The sequence below is a fragment of the Sardina pilchardus genome, chromosome 16 (assembly GCF_963854185.1).
Source record: "Sardina pilchardus chromosome 16, fSarPil1.1, whole genome shotgun sequence".
In the NCBI taxonomy this organism is placed as follows: domain Eukaryota; kingdom Metazoa; phylum Chordata; class Actinopteri; order Clupeiformes; family Clupeidae; genus Sardina; species Sardina pilchardus.
This window is the reverse complement of record NC_085009.1, coordinates 14,797,426-14,825,193: the sequence shown is the minus strand read 5'-3', so window position 1 is coordinate 14,825,193 and position 27,768 is coordinate 14,797,426. Positions and strand designations below refer to the sequence as shown.

General features: G+C 48.4%; 1 protein-coding gene across 4 annotated transcripts; it reads right to left on the bottom strand.

The window, feature by feature from the left end:
* Nucleotides 1–43: 43 nt before the first annotated feature.
* On the bottom strand, nucleotides 44–27,204 carry neurl4 (neuralized E3 ubiquitin protein ligase 4). Of its 4 annotated transcripts, none has more exons than XM_062516632.1 (29): nucleotides 27,034–27,204; nucleotides 22,928–23,531; nucleotides 22,601–22,666; nucleotides 21,766–22,211; nucleotides 20,401–20,512; nucleotides 20,002–20,090; nucleotides 19,521–19,593; nucleotides 18,458–18,731; nucleotides 17,720–17,910; nucleotides 17,257–17,342; nucleotides 16,411–16,573; nucleotides 15,829–16,039; nucleotides 14,786–14,862; nucleotides 14,593–14,671; nucleotides 14,077–14,246; nucleotides 13,061–13,192; nucleotides 12,449–12,594; nucleotides 11,453–11,671; nucleotides 8,544–8,642; nucleotides 7,888–8,031; nucleotides 6,081–6,245; nucleotides 5,541–5,699; nucleotides 5,043–5,222; nucleotides 4,197–4,290; nucleotides 3,557–3,664; nucleotides 3,078–3,222; nucleotides 2,668–2,780; nucleotides 1,084–1,246; nucleotides 44–274 (listed from the first exon to the last, which is right to left on the bottom strand). In XM_062516632.1, exons 1-29 carry the CDS (start codon nucleotides 27,196–27,198, stop codon nucleotides 70–72), a joined length of 4,878 nt encoding a protein of 1,625 aa, XP_062372616.1. In that variant the 5' UTR covers nucleotides 27,199–27,204; the 3' UTR covers nucleotides 44–69. The 4 variants fall into 4 exon arrangements, with proteins under 4 accessions (XP_062372616.1, XP_062372617.1, XP_062372618.1 ...); XM_062516633.1 differs by having other exon boundaries at nucleotides 13,064–13,192; XM_062516634.1 differs by having other exon boundaries at nucleotides 17,729–17,910.
* Between the last annotated feature and the right edge of the window lie 564 nt (nucleotides 27,205–27,768).

Sequence of the window (27,768 nt, the reverse complement as noted above, 5' to 3'; positions counted from 1 at the left end):
AACCCCCCCCGCCCTCCCCCCAACTTCCCTTCCCCCTCCCTTCAGGCTGTTTTCCCTCGGGTCCTCTCCTCACTCCACCCGGACGAGCAGGCCGTAGAGCAGCGTGCCGCCGCGCTCCTTGGTCACCCACTCGATCTCGGTGTTGCTGAAGCGCGGGTCCAGCGGCTCGCTCAGCCCCAGGGTCTGCGGGCCCGCCTTGTATGAGCCCGGCCGCACGCACACCTGGAAGGCCACCTGGGCCAGGTGGCAGCGGTGGGATCGCGGGTCCCGGAATCTAGCAGAGGGAGCGCAGGGAGGGGTGGGGGGGGGGGGGGGGGTGGTACAGAGAAAGGCTTTAATCTCAACTTCACTCTTAACATCACCTACCATTTGAAAACTCATTCATTCATGCCACAGTAACACAAGTCTGTCAACAAGTGTGAGATACTGTATCAAGATATGCCATGTAATGCACACCGAATACTACAGAACTGCATACTACAAACATTTCTATCAGAAAACAAAAACAATTCTATCAAAATACACACAGATCTCTGTTACTCGAAGTCAGCGAGTACTGTCGGTACAGAAAAACGAAATAAAAGGGCTTACTTCGCTGAAGCAGCCAGCCAGCTACAGCACTGCTCTCTGGGGGCATGTCCCGTGAGCTCCCATGTTCATGCCCCCAGAGTGTAGTGCTGAAGCTGCCTGGCTGCAGCAACTCAAGCTAGGTGTAGTGACTATTTGTCCTTAGTTTGTTTCTTTGTCACAATGATGTTTGACTGGGGGAACGCTTGTGTTTGTTCCAGAAAATCAAAAAAGGTATCCAAGGAGTAGTTGAAAAATAGATGTAACAGATATTGTAATAGATATTTTATCGTAACCAAGACATAGTTTAACTGGTAAGTAAGGTATAAGGCAGACTGGATATTTGTTAAAACAGATTTTTGTCGTTTTTTCACACCTCACATCTATGTAAAATATCGCCGGATTTCTCCTTTAAAGGGAGAAACACGTGTAGAACCAGAGGGATAGACAGACAGTGAAAATAACCAGAGAGAGAAAATAAAAACAGGAAGATGAAGAGACACAATGTGGACTTACTGCACTTTGGGGGCGAAGATCTCCAGGCCGGAGTAGCGCATGGTGGGCGAGAGCTGCACGCGCGGCACCTCCCTCTCAGGGGCGCTGTTCTCCTCCGGCTCGCCGTAGCCGCCCTGGCTCTCCGTCTTCACCGGGGACACGGAGAAGATGGACGACGACTCGGCTGCGGAGGATCACACCAGACGGTCAGATGAGAACACTCTACCGTAACTTCCCAACTATTAGCCACGGCTTATACATTGATTTTGCTAAATTTCTTATGAGGTAAATACATGGGGGCAGTTTATATGGTTTTGTTTCTTTGAACTTGCATAAAACACTGCCCTGCGGCTTATACACAATGCGGCTAATACACAGGACATTACTGTATGGTGGGTCAGCAGGGAGCCAAGTGTTTTATTTCAATCTCATACATAAACCTTCTTTCCTACTCATCAACTCAATTTTGGGATTTGAGAGCAGTATTGTTATAGTTAACGATATAAATTTTCAAGATGATATGGTACTCCCTTATTGTCATTTTTACGACAGACCTCTGATGGACTTGCGTCTCAAAAGATTATTTTCATATCCATGTTCCAATCAAAGAAAATAACACAAAAGCTAACTTTTTGTTAAACGTAAACTATGGTGGGCCAGTAAGGAGGAAATTTAATTTGAAAGTTTAATGTCAAACTCTCTTAAAATTCTCCACTAAACGTGTCCCAATTCTTTTTCAGGACATCAAAAACATGCCTATTATTAAGGAGCGACAACAGTCCTTTGTTCTTTCGACCTCCGTTAATTACAGATTCAAGTCTTGTTGTCAGGGTTGTGTTTGTGGATAAGTGAACTGTGGTCAGACAGATTAGGCCCTGACGACGGATCAATCAATGCAGAGGGACGGATAGAAAAAGGAGAGTTCAGGAAGTGGATAAGCCAACTGACAAGACTCGAGAGTAATGGATGGCAACGCAGGAGAGATGGATGGGTGTGCGTGATGGATGGGTCGGGTGGTGTTTTTAAGACAGTGCACACATGAGAGGGTGGAGGGTGGAGTCTGGCGACGGATGGATAGAAAGATGGAAAAAGCTGAATAAATGGATAGTCAACAGAATAGCATGGAATGGGTGGAGTGGGCAGATGGATGAAAGGGTGGATGGGTGGAGAATAGAAAAGGTGTTCCTGAGAACAGAGTGATAAGGGAGAGATGAGTATACTAGTAAGAGGGGGGTGGGGGGTAGATAACAGATGAAGGGATGGATGGACAGACAGGATGGAAGAGGAGAGGACGGAGGAGAGGAGGAGAGGAGAGGAGAGGAGAGGAGAGGAGAGGAAAGGAAAGGAGAGAAGAGGAGAGGACGGAGGAGAGGAGAAGAGAGGAGGAGAGGAGAGGAGAGGCGAGGAGAGGAGAGGCGAGGAGAAGAGAGGAGAGGACGGAGGAGAGGAGAGGACGGAGGAGAGGCGAGGAGAGGAGAGGAGAGGACGGAGGAGAGGAGAGGACGGAGCAGAGGAGAGGAGAGGAGAGGACGGAGCAGAGGAGAGGAGAGGACGGAGGAGAGGAGAGGACGGAGCAGAGGAGCAGCGTCCTGTGCGCCCCCAGACCTGGGAGCAGCTGGCTGAGGTCCAGTGTGCGTCGCAGGGCCCCCACGCTGGTGCCGTGGTAGGCGATGTGCCACTTCTTAAAGGCGTTGGACACCTCACAGTGCGGCTTGATCCTGGACACGAGAGAACGAGCACCGTAAGGGTCAACACAATCCACAACCGTTAAAAGACAAACACTAGTCTCTCAGCTTTAGATCAGCCCCTGACTAAATGTCTTACTCATCATTTTATCAAAACAGTAAAAAAAAACGAGACAAAAAGAGATGAAAAAACTCGCTTGGTAGATTTTTTGTTGTCTCCTCTCTCTAATGACAGTTCTTAGAGTTTACATGAGAGGTTTATGGATGCAAAACCATTACTTTCAAAGATGAATGGGCATCGGTCGGGAAGTAAAATGACATGTTACTGACCGTAGGGCGAAGCGGCACCAGCCGAAGGGGAGGGCGTAGTCCCGGGGCGGCTCCCCGCGTTTGTAGTACGCCTCGTCGCCACGCAGCTTGTGGCAGGACTCACAGTAACACAGGTTATACTTGGCATCCTCGTTAAAGTAGCCATCTTTGGGAGAGAGGGGTGGCACAGAAACATTTCATTTTTTATCTTATCAAATATTCTATATTTAACACAGATAGAAAAATGAAGGAGTGTAAAGGAGTGTGTTGAAGGAGTGTAAAGGAGTGTGTTGGTTTTGGCTGGTAAGCCTTCATCTTGGTTGTTTTCTGACTTGAGTTGTTACTTTTAAATATGTTCTACAGCCAGGATTATCAATGCTGCAACATCTATATCTACAGTAATGGTTGTTTCACATAGGAGATAGATAAAGAGAGAGAGAGAGAGGAGAGAGAGAGAGAGAGAGAGAGAGAGAGAGAGAGAGAGAGAGAGAGGTGCTCACCAGGTAGAGTGAGCAGGTCTTTGAAGCGGGAGCACAGGGCCTGGTATTCACACGTCTTGTTGGGGTTCACCTCCGGAGGGGGCGTCCAGCACACACTCTCTTTGATCCCTGAGAGGGACAGAGAGAGAGAGAGAGAGAGAGAGAGAGAGAGGGAGAGAGAGAGAGAGGAAGAGAGAGAGAGTGTGGCATGCATAAAGGTAAGAACACAGAGGTCTGAAATATTGCCTGGCCAAGTTACACCAGATTTCTCAGAATTAGAATTGAAACTGGTACATGATCACAGATGGGTAACAAACACTCCCATTCCTGCCTCAATCCATTCACACACTCATCAATCAGACACATTATAGGTAGGCTAACCTACAACGGGTAATGTCCTCATATACCTCAGCTATCATCATCATATGAAAACAGTAAAGACTATGCCTAAAATATAGACAACTAGTGCAAATGTATTAAAAAAAAAACAGTTTAAGAACTTCATAGGTGTAGAGATATTTTTCATTCTGAAGACAATGCATACTCCAATCAGGGAGGTTATGAAAACCAGGGAAAAACCAAATGAATATTTGAAAGAATTGGAGACATGCAGCTGTGGCTCCAAAGGCCCGAGTCCCAAACGTCCACCGTCTATCCTCACCATCAACCATGTCCGCCTTCTCCATGTCGGCCTGGCAACGCGTCTCCCCGCTCTCCGCTCCCACCTCCGGCACGTTGTTGGTCACTATGGTGACCTGCCATGACAACCAGGGAAAAAAAAAAATTAAGCAGCGCGTCACTTCCTTGTTTCTCTCCCCTCCGTGGTCGCCTCGGGATAAGACGCCCGTGGAACCCGCGGTCACCGTGCCAAGCGACACGGGCGCCGTCAAATGAGCTTAGCCGGCCTAAACCCGGGTCAGACTGGAGTATTTTCGGCAGCGCGGTTACAGAAGCCGGCAGATTACGAGGGTGATACAATGAGCGGGACCTGTTGGAAGCAGGGCCGCCTAAGTCAGTCGGTGTGCTTAAATAGTTTCAAAGCTGATCTCCTGCTTAGTATAATTGGGTTTAGGGAGCCAGTCAAGGGCCAGCCAGAGGCTATTTGTCTTTGCTCTGACAACGTCATTCATTGTAAGAGGTCATAAAAAATGACGCTGTCAACCACTATGCATTTAGGATATTAAAACAGGATATAACATAATCAACTGTGGCCATGTTGCCATGGAAGCATTGGAAGCATACCCTATGGTACCAATTCACTGCCAATCATATAATTAGAAAATCTGTCTTGAAGAGTTCTATAGCACTCCTTTTCAGTTTATCACAGCTGTTTGGTTGATATTTGTTCATTCATTCATGGAGTACTATTCCTCGGAAAACATCACAACAACGTCTAGACTGAATAGGAGTCACTCAGGGCTGTGTGTGTGTGTGTGTGTGTGTAAACAAGCAGATTAGCCATTGTTATCCCCCCCGTGTGTGTGTTTGTGCGGTGGGCTTAACCTGCCTGTTCACACTGGCCGTAGAGGTCGATGAGGGGGTAGCAGGGGCTGGGGATGTCCTGGGCGGCCACTCCCTGGTCCATGCCGTTGACGTAGAGGTGCAGGCAGCTGCTGCCGTCCACCAGCAGCCCCAGCACCGTGCCCTCGGGACACGTGTCCAGGTTGGGACCGTAGTTCTCACAGATCTGGGGGGAGAGAGATGGAGAGAGAGAAGGAGAGAAGAGAGATGGTGAGCAATGAGCATGCATGCCAAGTGAGAATGGCGTTGGTTGAGAACAGAGGGCAAAATAGTGAGGCTTCTCACAGTAGATACGTATGTGCATGCATACAGTATGTTTGGGTGTTTGGTGTGTGTGTGTGTGTGTGTGTGTGTGTGTGTGTGTGTGTGTGTGTGTGTGTGTGTGTGTGTGTGTGTGTGTGTGTGTGTGTGTGTGTGTGTGTGTGTGTGTGTGTGTGTGTGTGTGTGTGTGGTGTGTGTGTGTGTGTGTGTGTGTGTGTGTTACCTTGAGTGAGTTATGGAAGACGGAGTCTCTCTGGAGGAGCCACACGGAGCGCTTGAGGCAGCAGGCCGTGGAGGGGAAGTTGAGCCTGTCAGGCGAGTGACCAATCACACCCAGCGACAAAGACGATGTCCACGATGGATTCAGACGGTCGATCTGGAACTAATGGGACACAGGAGACTGGTTATAACCATGACAACACAAACAAACAAACACAGACAGACAGACACACAGACAGACACAACACACAAACCCATGCACACTCTAAATACAAAATACACATAGGAAAAAAAAAAGAGAAATTGGGTTGTATAATCTGCATTGTTTAATATGACAAAATTAAACAAACAAACAAAAAAGTAATCAAGGGAAACAAATGTCTCTCCCTCTATCTCACACACACACAGATTCACAGACACACAGACACACAGACACACAGACACACAGACACACAGACACACAGACACACAGACACACACACACACACACACACACACACACACACACACACACACACACACACACACACACACACACACACACCTGGAAGAGCTGTTGCCGAGGCAGGGGCTGTGCTGTGACCAGCAGGCCCTGGTTGTAACTGGACACGCGGGCGGCCGTCAGGTTCTGATTGCACAGCTGGATGTTCTTCCCATGATTCTCCAGGAAGGCCATGACGGTGGGCACCTGGGCCGGCTCCGCCTCACACTGCACAGGGGACCAGCAGCATTAGATGGACACAACATACAGTGGACCACAGGGACCAGCAGCATTAGATGGACACAACACACAGTGGACCACAGGGACCAGCAGCATTAGATGGACACAACATACAGGGACCAGCAGCATTAGATGGACACAACACACAGTGGACCACAGGGACCAGCAGCATTAGATGGACACAACACACAGTGGACCACAGGGACCAGCAGCATTAGATGGACACAACATTCAGTGGACCACAGGGACCAGCAGCATTAGATGGACACAACACACAGTGGACCACAGGGACCAGCAGCATTAGATGGACACAACATTCAGTGGACCACAGGGACCAGCAGCATTAGATGGACACAACACACAGTGGACCACAGAGGACCAGCCGCATTAGATGGACACAAAACATAGTGGGCAGCGTGTTATGTGACCACAGAGTGTGTATGAAATGCACGCTATATAAATAAACTTGACTGGACTATATAGACTGTGTCAAGACAGTTGATCATTATCCGTATCATAGCTGTTCCCACAAGGTTTCCGTCTTAACATTCCATAATTATGTTATCGTCATGCAGCGGAAGTGGATTGGGAACTAAATAGGATGTCGTTTGTTTTTGTTTTTCTTATAGGGTCTATATAGGATTATAGACTACCGTAATTTTCCGACTATTAGCCGCAGTTTATACATTGATTTTGCAACATTTCTTCAGCTATGAGGTTAATACATGGGGCCAGTTAATATGGTTTTGTTTCTTTCAGCTTGCATGAAACACTGTCCTGCGACTTACTGTATACACAATGTGGATAATACACAGGAAATTACTGTATATAATATATACTACTAAAACAGATGTGTTTAAACACACGTTGGCAAATTTCAGCATCTTATTCCACATCCTACACCAGCCTGTTCTTTTCAGCACAGCACTCCCAGTCATCTATTCCTCTCCTCTCTTTACCCCAGTGAGTTCTGCTCCTTCATCACAACTATCATTTGCTTTGCCGGCTCTCCCACACTGGTCAGGTTTTTCTAGTGGACGGGGAGATGACTAAGCCTCTTCCTCGCTGACCCCTTCTCTGCTTCACCTTCGCTGTCATCGCTCCTCCTCTGCCTCATTTCTCACCTCCTCTCTCCTGTCTGATGGGGTGAGGGTCAGGTGACGTGCCTTTCATTTTCACACTAACCCTTGATGCTCTCCCCTCATCCATCTCTCCTCTCCTCCTCTCCTCCCTTCCTCCCTCCCTCCCTCTCTCTCTCTCTCTCTCTCTCCTGGGCGCCATCATCATCTCCTATTTATTCTTCCTCTTCCCCACTAACGTGTGCTGTGTAAATCTCCTCTGCAGACCCTGTCTGGCTGACAGAAGGGGCTTTGACTCCCTCTCCCCCTTTCCCCTCTTACCCTTCTCTCTCTCTCTCTCTATCCCTCCATCTACGTCCTCCCTGGCATGGAGCTCTCTCTCTATTTCTGTTCTCCCTCTCCCCCTTTCTACCTCTCTCTCTCTTTCAATTCCCCCCCCCCTCCTCACAGACATGCTGTCTTTCCTCTCCCCCTTTCTCTCACTCCCTCACCCCCTCTCTATGTCCCTCTCTCCCTCTCTCTCTCTCTCTCTCTCTCTCTCTCTCTCTCACCGGCGTGCTGTCCTCCTCTCCCTCGCTGCAGCTGTCGGAGGAGAGCGAGGGCGCCTTGACGCTCTCCGAGTCCTCCGAGGCCGACGAGCTGACGATGGAGATGGCCGTCACCTTGCCGTACAGGTCCAGCACCGCATACACATTCTGCAGGGACACAACCACACAGGGAGTCAGTGTGTTGGAGTGTGTGTGTGTGCGTGTGTCTGTCTATCTATGTAGGCTATGTAGGGTCTGAAGAAGAAACAGAGCATTTTGTGTAAAAGAGAGGATTACATGTAGTATATATTATTGCTGTTATTCTATGTTAATTAATCGTATGCAATATGGCATTGTGTTTAATACAGTGAATGTGAGTCTGTTTAGTTAGCATGAGGGAAACGCAAACTGAGATATGTGGCATGGGCAAGTGAGTAACAGAAAGTAGAGTAATAGGGTGTGTGTGTGTGTGTGTGCGTGCGTGCATGTGCATGTGCAGAAAATAAATAGAAAATGGAATGTGGATAGATAAATTGTGCATGGCAGGTGCATGTGTGTTTGGGAGCTAAAATGAGAATAGGGCCGATTGCATCATGTGGTGCAGGAGTGTGTGTGTGTGTGTGTGTGTGTGTGTGTGTGTGTGTGTGTGTGTGTGTGTGTGTGTGTGCGATCAGATGTACCTTTGCTACCGCTGTAGCAGCTGGCCCCATATCTTCTCCATCAATAAAGATGTGCATGGTGTCATCAGTACACCTCTTCACTCCAACACGATTCCCAACCTGATACACGCACACAAACGCACACGCACACACGTTCACACACACGCACACACACACACAAGCGCGCGCACACACACACACACACACGCAAACATGCACGCACACAAGCACACACACGGAAGCAGATGGAAAATGACAGTGAGTGGGCAGATAAAAAATGCAGCTGCTCTCAACAGGCTCTCCTCACCTCATCTCTCTATCCTCCACTCCCTCTTTTCCCTATATCCTCCTCTCCCTCCCTCCTCACCTCATCTCTCTATCCTCCACTCCCTCCCTCGTTTCCCTCTATCCTCCTCTCCCTCCCTCCTCACCTCATCCCTCTATCCTCCTCTCCCTCCCTCCTCACCTCATCTCTCTATCCTCCTCTCCCTCCCTCCTCACCTCTTCTCTATCCTCCTCTCCCTCTCTTCTCTCCTTCTCTCCTCCCTCCCTCTTTTCTCTCTCTTCCCTCCATCCTCCTCTCTCTGCCACCCTTTCCTACTGCCTATTCTCTCTCTCTTTTTCTTACTAATGTCTTGCTGATTGAGCCGATCTCCACAGCCGTTACAATCTGCTCCTCCCTGTCTCTCACAGATGCATTCATCATTCTCTCTCCTTCTCAATACCCATCTTTTCTTTCTTTCTGTGAAATCTATTCTCCCTCACTCATCCATCCATTCATTCATTTGTTTCTCACTGCACTCCACGGCAACAAAGGCAGCTGATTTATCTATTGTGCGAGTCCTTCAGATCCACAGATATGACCTTGGCTGCAAGAATCTTGCCATACCAGTTGCGCACCAGGAATCCCCTCTCTGTCCGTCACGTCCCATTCTTCCTTCTTCACTTCCCTCATCACTTCTTTTCCCTCTCTCTCTTTTTTTCTACTGTTCTAGCAGTCGCTTGTGTAGGCAGCTGTCTGTTCTGCCTCAGCGACGAGCCTCCCTTTCTTCCTAATATTCCCTCTCCTCCTTTCATCTCCTCTCCCACTCCTCTCTTTTTCCACTCCTCTACTCTCATCTCCTCTCCTCTTCTCCTCTCCTCTCCCTCCCGTCTCCTCGTTGACATAAGCTGCTTGAGCAGGCAGCCAGAGCTCTGCCACTGCAGTGGATCACTGAACACTCCACTCACTCCCTCTTGCCCTCTCCCAAATACCCCCCCACCTACTCTCACCATTTCCTAAATACACCCCCACCCCCTTCTCCCCCTCTCCCAAATACCCCCACCTCCTCTTTCTCTTTTTCTCCCTGATATTCTGTTTCCTTTCCTGTAAAATCACTCTCTCCCCCATTACCATTCAATGTTAATCTTCCTCCCTACATGTCCTCCATCTCTCCCTCTATTACATATCTCTTGCATATTGTTCTTTGTAATGTCCAGATCGTCTCTCTTAACCGCCCCCCACCCCCCCTTCTCTCATGCTGTAATATTCTGTTTTTCTCACCTCCCCCCCCCCCCTCTTTCTCTTCATCTCCCTCCCTAATATTTGGGCTCCTCTCCTCTCAAATCTCGCTGCCTCCTACTGTGAGCTGATCAAGTGGGCTGCAGCAGTCCAGTCAGCAGAGCACAGCTTTGCACACTCTTTCTCTCCTTCTCCCTCTCCCTCTCTCCCTCCCTCCCTCTCTCTCTCCCTTTCGAATACCCGTTCCTCCCCTCCTCCCAAAAATCCACTCGTCCATCTTTCCCACTGTGAACTGCTGCAGTGATTTGCTACACATTCTGTCTTCCCTTCCCATCTCTCTCTCCCTCTCTCCCTCCCTCCCTCTCTCCCTCCCTCCCTCCATCTCTCTCTCTCTCTCTCTCTCTCTCTCTCTATCTCTCCTTCAGTGTAATGGTCCAGTGAACAGCGGTATCTTGGCTGCTGCACAGTAGCTCGTGCGCCTCCCCTCTCGCTGCATCCCACTCTGTCTCTCCCACACCTCCTCCCGTTTTCTCCACCCCTCCCTCCACCCGTCGCTCTGCCTCTCCATCTCTCCTTCATCTCTCCCTCTCTCGCTCTCTCTCTCTCTTTTAATCTTTCGTGAGTCTCGTGAGTTGTAGTACTGTACATGTAGCTTTTCTGGTGCACACCACTGCTCAGAAGCATTCTCTCTCTCTCTCTTCTTCCTCTCCTTCAGTAGTTCCATCCTCATTCACTTTGCCCCCTTTCCATCACTCTCTCTTTCACTCTATCTTTCTATCCTCTCCTCAAGTCTATCTCTCTCTCTTTCCCTTCCCCTTATCTTCCTCTCACCCTCTCTCTCTCCTTGGCTATTCATTCATTTAATCTCCTTCCTCCCTCTCTCCCCACCACTCCCTCTATCCCTCTCTTTCCCCCACTCCCTCCCCTGTCCTGGTCACGAAGAGTTCCCTCCTCCTCCTCTCCCTCCGTTCCTCCCTCTCTCCCTCCACACCTTTATCATCTTTTCCCCTCTCTCCCTCCCTCTCTTTCACTGGCTCTTTGCTCTCCTTCTTCCTCCAAATTTCTCTTTCTCTCCATCATTCTCTCTCTTGCTCTCCCCATCTCTTCCTCCGTCTCTCTCACTGTGAACCTCTTCTTGCTGCCTCTCTCACTCCATACTTCCCTTTCTTCACATATCTCTCTCCCTCCCATCTCTCTTTCTCTCTTTTCTCTCTTTCAACACATCTCTCCCCCATCTCTCTTTCTCTCTTCTCTCTCTCTTTCTCCACATCTCTCTTTCTCTCTTCTCTCTCTCTCTTTCTCCACATCTCTCTTTCTCCACATATCTCTCTTCCTCTCTTCTCTCTCTTTCTCCACATATCTCTTTCTCTCTTCTCTCTCTCCACATATCTCTCCCCCCATCTCTTCTCTTTCTCTCTCTCTCTCTCACCGTGAGCCGGTCCAGTGAGCAGCCGTAGTTCTGCCGCTGCAGCACGCCGTTGCGCCGCACCTCCGAGCCGGCCAGCAGCCAGGTGACCTTTGACCTGAGCTGCGTGAGCGAGGGCGAGAGGTCGCTGAGCGGGCAGGAGGGCAGCTCGGCCGGCTGCAGGGTGGTCAGGCCGATGTGCAGAGAGCCGGCCCACTGCTCCGCCACCTCGTTGATCTTCACCTGCACAGACCACACGGGACGGCAGAGGTTACCACTTAAGAACTGAATCAATAATCAATGAATGATAACTAGATAGATAGATAAATAGATAGATAGATACTTTATTGATCACCAAGGGGAAATTCAACTGATAAACTGATGAAGTGACAAAGTGATAACTAACTGCAATTCGTACCCGAATCCCCTCCTAACTCTTAACTGCATTAGAACTCAAAGTCAATTCCCTCCCTAATCCAGGTTAGGACTCCCTAGGGGGTTTCCCAGTCCCCAGAACACTTCTCCTGATTAATCTCTGGCATGCATGGTCAGGTGTAAGGTGCGAAATCCAATGAGATTAGAGGGCACCTGATCTGATTAATGTATATGGACACACATGTGAGGCAGAAATCGCTGACCTGTATGTATGTCCATAACAACATAACAACTTTACGACAAGCATGAGGCATCTGATCTAACATCTTGTCCTGTGTCATAAATGATAACGGTCACTATTGCAAGGGCGGGCCTTTTCCTTTTGCTTTTGTTTATGTAAAGCACATTGAATGACCTCTGTGTATGATGCGCTATATAAATAAACTTGACATAGTAGCCTTGGAATGGTCCCCTGCTAGAGAACATATGTAGTCATACTGTTCCATGATCAACATACAGTAAAACTACTTCTCAGTTATGACTATGTACATGTGTGAAATGCATGGGCCTGGTTACTGCTGTTGAACTCTACGTTGGTACAGTACTCAATTTCACAGCAGATTCCTGCATGCCACCCGCACGCACCTCAAACAGCTCGTCGGTCTTAAGTTCCTTGGCACTGAAGACGATGCCGTGCGCGTAGCTGCCCACCCGCAGTGCCTGGCAACCGTCTCCGAGGAGCACCATGTTCTTGCCATGCTTGCTGTGCAGCCGGTGAGCCACCCCTGCCACTAGCAGAACACAGAAGTTAGCCTTGGAGAAGAGAGCCTCAACGCAAGAGAGAACAACATCCAGCACAGTCCATTCAATCAACCATCCACAGTGGATTAAAAAACACTTTCCCCACTGAAGTATTATTTCAGTGGTCAACCCTTTGATCTTTTAGTTGTGTGCTAATATGAGAGAGCTGCTCCAGGTTGTGACTAAAAATATAATCATCAAGCAGAAGTTCTATGAGATTACGCAACACCCAAACAGAACAGGCAGAGTGCACACCTAAGAAAAAAGCAGACGTGGGCAGAAACACACACGCGCGCACGCGCACACGCACACGCACACGCACACACGCACACACGCACACACGCACACACGCACACACGCACACACGCACACACGCACACACGCACACACGCACACACGCACACACACACACACACACACACACACACACACACACGCACACGCGCACACACACACTACCTGGGGAGTGGATGGGGAAGCTCTTTTCTGTGATGTTGCTGGTACAGAGGCTGTTGTCCAGAGGCCCTGACGAGCTGGTGATGGAGACTTGGACACACTGACCATAGAGATCAATCACCGCAAACACCTCTGCAAGACGGAGAGAGAGAGAGACAGGGGGAGGGGGAGGGAGAGAGAGAGAGCAAGGGATGGAGGAAAAGAGAGGTGTGGACAGAAGGAAGGCAAAAACAGAGTGTGAGAAATCTATACAAAGATAAAGGAAGGAGGATTAACGGATGGGGGGGGGGCGGGGGGGGGCGCAACCCTTGCTTCTGTTCAACCCATATTGGTAATAAGTGCAGTGAATGAGAAATTATTTTTCATCTTTTCATTAGCCTCAAAAGGTTAAGTCTGTGTACTTATTGCCAAATTCAAAAAATTGCTCCCCAGGATCAACTTGTTGTCTCACTAGCATTAAAAAAGAGGTTCACACACAGTCCTGGTTCTGTAAATAGGAGCACACGTTTTGCTTTCATCTTGGCTGTCGAACTCAAATATCAGCAAACACTTGAAAGACTTGGAAACACATTGTTTTGTGATTCCCACATGCTTGTATTGTGTTTCTCTCCTTCCCTCACTCTCTCTTCTGATTGGTCCGTATCTGAGGGCAGCGCCTCACTCTCTCCCCCGATTTGTCTATAACTGAGGGCAGCGCCTCACTCTCTCCCCTAATTGGTCCATAACTGAGAGCAGCGCCTCACTCTCTAACCTGATTGGTCAGTACCTGAAGGCAGCCCCTCACTCTCTCTCCTCTCATTGGTCTGTACCTGAAGGCAGCGCCTCACTCTCTCTCCCCTGATTGGTCCGTATCTGAGGGCAGCGCATCACTCTCTCCCCTGATTGGTCAGTACCTGAAGTCAGCCCCTCACTCTCTCCCCTGATTGGTCCATAACTGAGGGCAGCGCATCACTCTCTCCCCTGATTGGTCAGTACCTGAAGTCAGCCCCTCACTCTCTCCCCTGATTGGTCCGTACCTGAGGGCAGCCCGGTGCAGGCCACGCCCTGGTCCACGCCGTTGATGTAGTAGTGCAGGTCTCCGGTGGCCGAGCGCATCATGCCGATCCGCGAGGCCGTGGTCAGCGAGTCCAGATCGCAGCCGTAGTTGTTCCGCATGGTGTTGCCGTCCTGCATGATGGCCGTGCCACTGAGGGAGGGATGGAGGGAGGGATTGAGGGATGGAGGGAGGGATTGAGGGATGGAGGGAGGGAGGGAGGGATGGAGGGAGAGAGGGGAGGAAGGACCCAAAGGAAAAAGGGAAGAGAGAGGAGTGGAGGATGAGAGGAGAAGATAAGCAAAAAGGGCAAGGTGAAAGGGTAGGCATGTCAACACACAGACACAGCACAAGAGGACCAAAAATAGACAGGAATATTGGACACACACGCGCCCGCACACACACACACACACACACGCACACACACACACGCACACACACACACACAAATAAACGCACACACACACACACACACACACACACACACACACAGGCATACCTGAGCATCCATGTGTCATAGTCTATATCGGTCATGGTGTTGGGAAATTCCAGCTCCTCTGGCCTGATCGCCGTGACTCCTGAACAAACATCAACACGGGTACGTCAAACAGCCGAATACAACACAACAGCTCTGAGACCAGTCGACTCGGCACTCTGGGTAACGTAGTCAAAACACCTTCTCTCCCTCTCACCTGCTTCTATTGAGCCTGACCAGCGGTCCACCATCTTCTGAATCACTATCTCAAAGAGCTCTCCATCTCGAAGGCACCTGAGAGAAGCAAGTCATGGACATTTAGGGATGGACATTGTTGGATGAATGGGTCATTGAAACAGGTGCTTTACTACCACTGACATGGTCAATGTATTTCCAATTGGAAATTCCCAAAACAACACAGAAAGATAGAGAAAAGTGAAGCCCTTTCACTGCAGAGTGGCCCTCACTGGGGGACCCATATAATTAATAGAACACGCTCCAATACACACACAGTAATGTGGCCCCGGTGTGTAGCCAAAGGACCTCTGAGCACAGTAAAGAACACACTCAGTAAAGAACACACTCAGTAAAGAACACACTCTACCACTATTCATGGCCAGACAAGACCGAATTAGTAGGAATCAAATAAAGATTCTAATGGGCTCAAGAATACACAAATCATAACTGATACAATAGCCTGATATATTGGAAATAATATACACATATCGTAATTTCCCAACAATTAGACGCAGCTTATACATTGATTTTACAAAAAAAAATAAAATTCAGCTATGAGGTTACTACACGGGGACAGTTAAATGTGGTATTAATATGATTTTGTTTTAACTTGCGTAAAACTGTCCTGCGGCATATACACAATGCGGCTAATACACAGGAAATTACGGTACACGATATTTACATATTTCTATATGTTCCTATATGAGACCCCGGTTAGGAGTTTGTCCATCCTGTGTGTCTGCACTGAGGATGGTCTGAATAGGACCGAAAACGTTTTGCATGCACTTTTCTTTTTGGGTTTTTTCATGCAATAAAAACCGACTTTTTGCATCGGCTATAGTGGTGTGCGAGTTCCGTTTCTCCTGACTGCTGAATATACTAATTTTGGAACTGACGCACCCATCAGGACTGGATTTACTGGCGCGACACCCTTCCTGTTTTCCATCCTGTGTGACCAACATGCTTCACCGTCCACCTGGCTGTATATAAAGAGCGAGCCGCCCAACACTCAGACACACACACCTGTTGGAGATGACGATGGCGTCGTTGAACTCGCTGCGGCAGTTCTGGCGCAGTGCCGTGCGCCCGCCGTTGGTGATGACGGCGTTGGTGCCGTGCATCTGGTGGAAGCGCAGGTCGTTGGTGGCGTTGCCGCCGCCCACCGAGCACGGGCTGCCCGGCGACATGGCCGTGGGGCCCTCCGAGCAGTCGTCCGGCAGAGGGGGGAGGTCAGCTGCGGAGGGAGCGAGGGATAGAGAGGAAGAGTGAATGAGAGGAGAGGAGAAAAAAAACAGAAGAGGAAATTGGCACAAAAAGAGAGATGAGACTGAGGCACACATATATATATATGCAATGCAAATCTCCAGTCTTATGTAACATTAGCGCATCTCCACGCCATGCATAATACTGAGACAGCAGCTCTTCTCAACTGAGCATGGCATCTGCACTCCTCTACACACTCTTTCTCCCTCTACGCTCCCTCACTTTCTAGCGCTCTCTCTACTCCTCTCTTGCCATCTCTTTCATTCCTGCCTCTCTATCGCTCTCTTTCCTCTCCTCCTCTATTCTCGCTCTCTTTCTTGTCCCTCGCTCTCTCTCTCTTACCCATGTCGTCCATGATGGTGGCCTGGGCGGCTTGTCCGTAGAGGTCGACCACGGCGTAGACGCAGGGCGGCACATTCCAGGCGGCGGGGCCCTGAGCCACGCCGTTCACAAAGAAGTGCAGACTGCCGTCCTCCTTACGCACCACCCCCACCGTGTCACCCGCCTGGAGGAGGGGGAGAGAGAGAGAGAGAGGGAAAGAGGAGAGAGATGGAGAGAGACAGGGAGAGGGAGAGGGAGAGAGAGAGAGAGAGAGATGGAGAGAGAGAGAGTGAGCAAGAGAGAGACAGGGAGAGGGAGAGAGAGATAGAGCAAGAGAGGGAGGGAGGGAGAGAGAGAGAGAGAGAGAGAGAGACAGGGAGAGGGAGAGGGAGAGAGAGAGAGGAGAGAGAGAGAGAGAGAAAGAGAGACAGGGAGAGGAAGAGGGAGACAGAGAGAGGGAGAGAGAGAGAGAGAGAGAGACAGGGAGAGGGAGAGACCAAGATAGAGCAAGAGAGGGAGGGAGAGGGAAGGGGGAGAGAGAGAGAGAGAGGGAGAGATAGAGCAAGAGAGAGAGAGAGAAATGAGAGAGAGAGAGACAGGGAGAGAAACAGAGAGATAGAAACAGAGGGAGGGAGAGGGCAAGAGAGAGAGGAGAGAGAGAAAGAAAAGAAAGTCAGCATACAAGAGAAGCGATCACAGAAAAGGTGGAGAGATAAAACGAGAAGCCAAAAGCGGAAGGATGGAGAAGACCAAAAAAAAAATGAAAAGACCAACATGACGTGCATTTCATCTTTAGAAAATCGTTACAGAACACTTAGGACTGCTGTCTGGTCGCCCGAGAGGGGCCCGGGGAGAGCCCTCACTCACTTTGAGCCGGTCTAAGTTGTGCCCGTATTCATCCAGGATGGTGGTGCCGTTGTGCATCACCCCATTGCCGGTCATCATCCACGTCCCTGGAGAACAGGGGGAGAGGGGGGGGTCAGTGAAAGACGGAGAGAGACTACGCGGAACCTTCTAGATGGCTCCTTGATGTCATGTGTTACTGTACGTCGGCGCATCATTTCAACTCATGAGTCAGCAGACACTAGTCTGACGAGGCTGACATCACGCTCCAGGGCATCAGCTAATAGTCCGCCACCTACGGAGATGGTGGTGCAATGCCCACAACTGACCACTACTAGCAGTATATTATTCACAAATCAGTCATTAACATATCAGAGCAGGTAGTACGCTAGAAAAGATACATTTACGCCCGACATGTGTGTGTAGTGCTGTATGTGTATAGCTTGAGTGTGTATGGTATTTAGGTTTGTTGAGGGGTCGTGATTACTTGTTTCACCTGAGCGCAGGTTGGTCATCGTGGACGGCAGCTGCAGGTAGGCGGGGTTGTGCGTCGTCACGCCGATCTCGATGGAACCGGCCCACTTGTCCACCATCTTGTCGATGCGCACCTGGAACACCTCGTTGAAGCGCAGAGGGCGGTTGCTCAGGACCACGCCGTGGTTGAAGTCGTCCGTCGCACTGCCCGAGGGAAAAGGAGATTGGAGACAGTGGAGACAATCAGCCTCAGTATAACAGGTGATACAGGGGCAGAAACAAGGCTGGAGAGTCCGCCCACCAAACAACAGGGGTTCCACTGAACCCTTAATAATACGTATTACAGAGAATGCAAGATCGTTATTATTGAAGAAATGTCAAACAAAGGTCGAACAAAAATTACTCAGATGCCACAGGTTAAACTTTTAGATCACTGGATTTTTTGGGGAGAACAAGTACACCAAGCCAACTAATTCTGCTATCAGTGGTCATCTTGTTCCACTTCATTGATGCAGGTCATTATTAATATCCTTTAATCAGACAAATGAGCAACAACACATTGCAGACTTTGATGTGCAACAAGAAACATATAATGTCCAGTATCCTCACATGAGATCAAAAATAATTCTAACCAGAAATATTCTACAGAAATGTAACATATGTAACAAATGGGTATTTGGAAAGACAAGAAAAGTAAAAATGTCCAAAGAAAATATCCAAATAGAAAAAAGTAAATAAACCGCTGACTCACTGAGGGCGTAGAGCTGTCCTCCCGTCACCAATGATGGCGGCCTTCTGCCCACAGTTGGGGTGGAACAGCAGACGGTCCTGGGCTTCAGGGTCAGGGGTCAACGACAGGGAGGGGCGTGGCCTGCCCACATCAGGCGACAGCGCCCTCATAATGGCGTTGTTCCGCCGGAGACGGTCGCTATGGTTGTGGTTGTGAACTATGGTAACCTTGACGGCCATGCCATAAAGGTCAACGACCCCATAAACGACACCTGGCGTCTGAGCTGCAGCCACTCCTGTAAGCAAACGCACAAGTAAACAAATAAACAAAAACAAGTAGTGTTGTCTTGTGTCCGTCATGTCTGGCATGGGTTATGCAACACATTTAAGAATGCATGACTGGTCAAGGAAACAACTGACGAATTGTTCGGGAAGGACTGACCAATGTTAAAACTAAAGGATCTGCTGCAAATGAGTCACATTATGTAAGCTGCTGCCATGACTGTTACTTATGAACAACACAAAAAGAAAGCCAAAGACCAGACAATCAAATGTAGGACTGTGCAAATCAGGGCTGTGCAAATCAAATTAATCATCCATTATGGCTTCCAATGATTATTAAAAAAAACATAATAGAAATATAACAATTCTTTTGTTGCATTCTATTTTGCAACAATGCCCTCTTTAATGCGGTTATAAATCCAGCCCTTTGAGCTTGTAACATTATATTTTCATATGCATTTTTTACCGTTGAATTATATTTAAAATATTTTTTAATTGATATCTTGTGAGATCTTGTGTTTTTTTTTTTTTTTTTTTCTTAAGTTTAGAAAATGGATGGTGTCACACAAGTAATCATGTTGGATAATTATGATCTCAATACTGACCAAAACAATCATGATTATTTTATGGTAATTTTTTCCATAAACAAACAGCCCTAATAAACGCACAACAAAAAAAATATATATAAATATTCACTTGTTACACAGCACACTGGCTATTCTCTGCTATTTCCTGCTATGCTATTCTGGTACTGAGATATGAGAGCAGGACATGGGAACATTAATCCCAAATGCGACGCTCACCTTGGTCAATGCCATTGATGTAGAAGTGCAGGGCGCCACTGGCTTTCCTCATTAGACCAATGTGATCTCCCTCCTAACAGTCAGAGCAATTCAGACAAAAAGAGATGGAGAGAAACAGAGAGGGAGACAGGGAGAGAAAGAGAGAGAGGGCTTGACCTCTAGTTATTCGTTAAGACACGCACACACACATAAAGAAAGAAATCACACATGAGCATGCACACACACACACACACACACACACACACACACACACACACACACACACACACACACACACACACACACACACACACACACAATCGCACACACACACAATCGCACACACACACACTCGTACACACACACTCGTACACACACACTCGTACACACACACTCGTACACACACACACTCGTACACACACACACACACACACACACTCGCACACATACACACACACACACACACACACACACACACACAACACACACACAATACACTCACTTGTAGTTCATCCAGGCTGAATTCACAGTACTCCCGTCGAGTGCCTTTGCCATTGGTCAGAATCCCACAGCCACTCATCATTATCGTTCCTGCAGACACCATAACGCATAACTGCCCATTAGATAACAAAGACACGTTTCAAAGTCGCCTCAAGAGGACTGCGTGGACTTCACGGGTCAAAACAGCCGAGCTCGCAACAAGACCGGGCACAAGGAGTCCACAGACCTCTACCGAGGCCAACTGCCCTCTAATGGGTTTAAAATGTAATGTTCTATGAAAATTGGCATTGGCAAAGTTTTTTTTTTCTGGAACTCTGCTGACTGATAGAAACACTATCCAACCTGAAAACACAACCTCGCTTGGCGGAAGCACAACAGCTGCCAAACTGCACCACCGTACCTGAGCGGAGGTTGGTCATAGTTGCCGGGTAGTCCAGGTTGTTTGGGTTGTGGGTCGTCACACCGATCTCAATCGACCCTGACCACTTATCAACCAGCTTATCGATGCGGATCTGGAAAAGAAAAGAAAAAAAAACCACACACACACATTGAGAAAGTAGCATCAAAGTAACACCAAAACTAAAGCACTCCATTGTGGGTTGTGGATTCAAAGAGTCAAAGTCACTGTGACAACTTTAAATGGGGAAGAGGTGCACTTCATCTACTTGCTCTCCCTGCAGGGAGACTAAAATAGAACCAGTTCAAGGTTGCCTTGGGGCCACTGGGAGACAACACTGGCACAATTTTTAACGCTCTGGCCAGAAAACAAAGACCTGCACTCTCAAATAGTTGCAGGGTCATAAAGGCTCAATAGACTGTGAAACCAGAGGGCAGCCAAACACCTGAAACATGCCGTTTTTAGAGCATATTAGACTAGCATCTCTCTGCATGCACGCACACACACACACACACACACACACACACACACAGACACACAGACAGACACACAGACAGACACACACACACACATACACACACACACACACACACACACACACACACACAGACACATACACAGACACACATACACAAGACACTCTCTCTGTTATCAGTGCTGTGTGTGTTTTGTCTTTCCTATAATCCTCTCAGTCTGTGATCCCTCTCAGATCTCTTTCTGTCTTTATCAGATCTCTTTCACACTCTTCACCCTCGCTCTTTCACACGCTACTGTAGCTAGCTCGGGCATGCACTCCCTCTTTCAAATCAAATCAAGTCACACACTGGCTTTATTGACGACAAACAGGGAATTGGTTGTAGCCAGAGTTGTGAGTGAGAGGCAGTTAGGTTTACAGGAAAAGGGTTGGCAGCAAAGCATATAAAACATCTTGTGGTGTCTCACGTGGAGTTCCTCGTAAAGCTTCCCGTAAACCGTTAACAACAACAACAACAGTAACAACAATATATTTAAAAAGCACTACAGTACATCTAGATGCACCAAGAGCTTTACAGTGAAGGGGGAACTTCATTTCAAGCACCACCAATGTGCAGCTCCCGCCTGGGTGATGCATGGTAGCCATCATACAGTTATGTAGCTATCTGACGCATAAAAATGTGACGCATTCTATTGACTTCTATTCTATTTCTGTCATCATGTTTAATACGCCGCCCTTTTTTTATGAAAAAATTACCAACTATAGAGCTTACAACTTATATCCTTTCATTTCATGTTTCCATTATCATATGATCATGATGATCGTTCATCAAATCATAAACAATCTCAGCGCCTGATAAGTCTAAAATTTAGTTTCGTCGTCGTGGCACTCACCTCGAACATCTCGTTGTGCCGGAGCGGCCGATTGGTCATGACCACGCCATTGTTGAACTCGTCCAGGGGACGTCGCCGCTCCGCCGTCTTGTGGTTGTTGCTGAGCTTGATGAGCGTGCCGCACTTCTCGTGGAAGAGCAGCGCGTCGTTGGTGGTCATGCTGCCCGACCCCATGCCGCTCACGCCGCTGCCGCTGCCCAGCGGGCTGTGGCTCGACCCGTCGCCGTTGGGCGTGGTTCCTCCGCCGCCTCCGCTGCTGCTGCTGTTCTCCCCTCCGCCGGGCCCCGAGCCCGTGCCGCTGGAGCCGGCCCTGGACACGTCCATGGCGCCCCTGGAAGAGTCCGTCTCCCCCCCAGAGCCTAGGTGTCCTCCGCTCTCATCCTCCGAGCGGTACAGCGAGACGATGGCGTTGTTGAAAACGTCGAACAGCTGGTGCTCCGTCAGCACTGCGGGGTGGAGGGACGGGATGCAGAGAAGTGTGTGTGTGTGTGTGTGTGTGTGTGTGTGTGTTGAAGGTATGTATGTATAACAAAACAGATGGAGAGAGAATGCGGGATGCAAAAAGTTGAGAGTCGGTATGAAAGGTAAAGTGCAAGGTCAGAGAGCAGGACCATATGGAGAGAGAGAGAGGGGGGGGGAGAGAGAGAGAGGGAGAGATAGAGAGAAAGAGAGAAAGTGAGAATGCATGATGGACAAAAGTGGTACAAGAAAGTGGATAATAGTGGAAATGGTGAGGAGGGAAAAGAGAGAGTTGCCGTGTCAGATTCACTTCCTCTTGACAAAAATACACACTACATGATTGGAAACTAATGTATACAGTGTTGCCCGTCCTTACCTGTCTCTGGCTCTAGGTTGTTGGGGAACTTGTCTGGTCGGCTGTGACTTCTTGAAAGTTCAGGCACTGAAGCAGGAAAAGGAAATAACAGACAGAAAAAAAACAGACTTTCACAAAAGGGGCAAAACTGGAAGGGCAGACAAAAACAACACAGGCAGACATGCAGACACGCAGACACACACGCAGACACACACGCAGACACACACGCAGACACACACGCAGACACACACACACACACACACACACACACACACACACACACACGCAGACACACACACACACACACACACACACACACACACACACACACACACACACACACTTTACCTTCCTCTGCGCTCCCATTCACCAGGGCAGCAGCACTCGCGGCCGCCGCCACAGCGCTGGCGATCGCCGCATTGTCTTGGTTCCGGCGCGCCGCGGCCGCACGCCCCCTGCCGATGATGCCCTCCGCCGGCTCCTCTTCCTCCTCCTCCTCCTCCTCGTCTTCGTCGTCCTCCTCCTCCGCGCAGACGCCGTCCTCGCTCTCGGCCCTGACCTCCTCGTCCGCCCCTCCTCCTACGTCGGTCGGCGGTGCCGTCGGCGGCGGCTCACAGCTGACCACGGTCACCTGGGTGCACTTGCCGTACAGGTCCACCACCGCCCATAGCCGGGGCGGCAGGCCCGAGGCGGCCGGGCCGCAGTCCTGCCCGTTGACCCACAGGTGGAGCTGCCCGCGGCCGTCCCTCTGGATGCCCACGCGGTCGCCCTCGGCCAGCTGGTCCAAGTCGCGGCCGTACTCCTCCAAGACGGAGCGCCCGTCCTTTAGCACCGAGCAGCCCGACACGATCCACGAGCCGCCCTTCAGTCCTGTGGCGCTGCTGGGGAAGTCCAACGCCGCCGGGTCCAGCGCTGTCACGCCGATCTCGATGGACCCGCTCCACGAGTTCACCTAAGCGGATTCGGGGGGGGGGGGGGGGGGAGAGGACGTTATAAACACGTTAAACCGCTGGCCTCTACTCCACAGACAACCCCACTGCTTCCTAAAAAGACCTTGAGGTGAATATGCCGCATCGAAATTCGGCTATGAATAAAGCCTAGCCTAAAAATAGCAGGAGTAAGGCTACCAAGATTGGCTTCTCCAATAACCAACTGCCAGGAGAGGAGGAAGTAAAGTGGTCAAGTGTCAGGAAATACTCTCAGGTGGTGCAGCAAGGGGTGGAAGACTATCCCTGATGCTGAGCAAAAAAAGATTGGCTGGACTACCACTTTGTCAGCAGTGAGCTGATAAATACACAATATACTCAGTCGATTAAAAAACAAACAAAAAATGGTTAATGATGTTTAGTGTCAAATAATGACTGGTGTAGGGAGTTTAAATGTAGAGTAGGAATGACATATGTATTGTAGTAAATGTAGCAAGAGTGTGTCCTGACAATGTCAGTTCATTCATAAGCTATTGCAATGCTGAAACTAAGTACTGAAAAATGTTCACCCTCTTTGTCACTTTGATTAATCTGGATGAACAATGCCTCGCACAATGTCCCAAGTAATGTCTTGGCCACTCATTCCTCTAACATTCACTGCCAGGTTTAATGAGTAAGTCCAACGTAGACACAGACAGTAAACGCCAAACCAGTTCCTTATCTCTTTCCACATCCGCCGCCTCAGGTATTAGCCTACATTCAGGTGCTGCCGCACCGACGGCAACAAAATCACAACCGACTTACTGTTGTATCAAAGAGGCGAATCAGATTTCAAAGTGCCGATCTCTATCTCTAACTGCTCTCTGTTCTTGAGAGCTCTTATTTCCCAGCTGCATTCCTTTCCCTGCACCTCGTGCTCATCTTCTTCCTGTGGCCCTACGCTGTGGGCTGGGCACCGATTCGCCAGTGTCCTCCTAGTGCTAAGTAAGGCAGTAGTACACACCAGCTGGACAGATCTAGGTTAGGAAGTTGAAAAGCAGGCAACGTGTGTGTGTGTGTGTGTGTGTGTGTGTGTGTGTGTGTGTGTGTGTGTGTGTGTGTGTGTGCCCGCTCGACGATGCTGGGGAGAGATCTCCCTCTCGACTTAAAACCTTATCGGTCAATCCATCTGTCTGTCTCTCTCTCTCTTCCTCTCTGCGTCTTCATCTCTCTCCTTCTTTCTCTTGTCTGCTTATGTAACCACTGTCTGACCAGTAATCTTAAGTTGCTTTTTAGCAATCCATCTTCCACTCTCTAGGAAGATACCATAGGAGACCTTCCAGTCATCTGACCCTTGCTGTCCACCTCCAAAGACAATTCTACAACATTCATAACATTGCACTGCATTTACATTCACTTTTCATGTGATCAACCATGGTGCAAATAAAATATCATATTACACCATAAAAATACCACATTATACTAAACCACATTACGACTCCAACCATTTTAACCCAACAATTTTAACCCAACAACCTGGAAGTGTAGCGTGTTTCATATGGCCTACCAAAATGTATCAACCGGGTCCTGAATTATTCGTCTGCATTCAATCAACACACGATCTAATTACATATATGTATTCAATACCGAAAGCAGGGCACTATACACAGTTCGGCAGCATCGGACTTGGCATCATGCTCAGCCTCGCCAAAGTTACCCTGGCGCATCGATTTCCCAGTGTTCCATGCAGTATGTGCTTCATAACTGCCTGTAGCATGGAGCCACGACTACTACGATGTAGTTTTCTATTAATTTTGCCGGTTTTGAAAAAGGTTGACATGACGTTGCATAGCTTGTGTGGCTTGTGATTTGAGGACAATATAATACAATATAATGTAATGCAATGTAATGTAATGTAATATAATATAACATAATATGCCCCCGAGTTACTGTAAAGAGGACCATGCAGTCCACAGCCAGCCATCATATTGGAGCAGCCTTTGGGAAAATAGCGCTCATGGGAGCGATGGCATCAGTGACATTGAGTACAGAGACGACGGGCTAATTTATTGGTGTCATACTGTTGACAATAAAGCAGTAACACAATATCCTATGCAGGCGTAAAGAAGGCATAGAAATGATGTGAATATAGTCACACATGGCGAATCGAAGATACAATGACATTATGCAAAGGACAGGCATTGCATGCGCCGTTGACTGAAGCAATCTACCATAGCTGGTACATTTTAAAATTAGAGGTATGTGAAATATTAAGCACCGGTCGATCTTTGTAGGGCACAATTGTTCATTTAAGTTCAAAACCAATGCAAGCAATGACAGCCAACCAACCGAACACAAGGTCATTCATGGAAAGAGCCCGTGAAATAAACGTTAATCCATTTCGGACGAATTAAACGATGAAGACAAATGCCAAACGTCGCTCCAACACAACCTACTTAGGCAGCCTATTTGATGAAAGCTGAACAGCGTAGTATCATAGCTAGCCAAGTATTAATGTGTTAAGACGTGGAAAAAAAAACAGTACCTTGGTGTTAACCTAGCGTTAGCTAACGTTAGATTGTTTACGTCCATAGGTAACATATTTCGAGGTAACATATTCCGAGCACCTTCGAGGTCTGGGCTAGAATAACAAGTGGAAATACTTACTATATTTGTAAGGAGGTCCCAAATGCACACACTGTTCAGTGACGTTAGGTATCTTATGCATTTGACGTGTGTGGTCAGGTCTGGCTAACCACAGGTTAATGTTAACCCCCGTTATCCCAAACTGTAGCTATACATTGAAGCCTATGCTAGCTAACTCACCATGCCCTAGACATTACCACTCAAAACAACCACAGAGATAGATTTATACAAAGCTGTTAAAAAACATACATGTTTATTATGACCTGACTGATTGGCTCAAGAACAACCAACGTTAGAGACCAATAAGCCCAAGCTAATGTGTCAAAAAAAAAAAATCTCCTCGCGTGCTAGCTTGATGCATTTGACAGCAATAGCAAGTTAGCTGATCATACGTGATATCACTCTGTTCACAAATGTGGATGTCTTAACTTCAGAGAAGTTTATTTATACTTGATGGGCAGGTCACATCTGTTACGTGTAACGTTGAATTACCTCAAATATGATGTAGCCTACTGTACATGCACAGTGCAGTGATGGCTAGCTGGCTGCCTCTTGCTACTCACTTGACACTGCCTTGATCACTAGCAAGCGCGAGCTGTCTGTTGAGCTTGATGTTTACAGAGAGGCGCTCTATGAGAGTGCGAATGTGATAACGTTGGCTGGCTGGCTGGCTGGCTGGATAACTAATGGCGATTGTAACTACTGAACTTTATTTTTCGACCAGCAACCGCTCAACAGGGAAAATGCAAGCAAGTCATCTAGTCAACAGTTTTCGTTAGGGACTGTCCAAGCCAACACGCCCATGCAATATGATCGGCACTGCAGACACACGAACCCGGGTCCCACTCCACTCCCAGCGCATTCCCACCTCACACTCTCATCACTAGTGGCATATTTGTTTACCTTCTTGTCGATTCGAACAGTAAAGACATCGCGATCTCTGAGTGGCTCCCGACTTAAGACCAAACCATGATTAAATTCCTGAACTGGCTGATTACGCTGGGCAGTTCGGTTCGAATTCGAAAGGCCGATCAGCTTTCCGCTGCGCGGGTGCAGCTCAGCCGCCATCTTCGCTGGGCGGCACGTTTCGCGACACTATTCTTCACGACAATGCAATACCTTTTAGTTGGCTGCTAAACATGTTGCTAACCCATACACAGTAGTGGCAAAAAGCTAACAAAATGCGTTTTACGGTAGAAGGTAAACCACGCCCGTTTTACGGCAGTGAGGCAAATTAACAACAGCAGAGCCTACAGATGACACAGTGACATATCTTTACGATTATTATTGGAAGAACACACAACACGCCTGTAACTTAACTAACTCCTGCGGTTATTCTCAACAGCAGCTACATTATGTTCATCATATTAGTGACATCGACACAGCACTTTCTTTAAGACTAGCCTTCTGTTGTTTATCCAAAGGTAAAATTGTCAAAATGCTGTGGCATATCAAAAAATAGAATGAAAATGAGAATGACTACAACTGAAGGGTTTCCCGAGGGACTATTTAAGTAATGTTACATAGTCTGTGTGGTATGACATGCGACTTTTTCAGCAATTGATCTAGTAGTAGGCTCAGACTGAGCTAATGTACCTGTAATGTTTTTTCTCTCCTTTACTGTCCACCAGAGGGCGA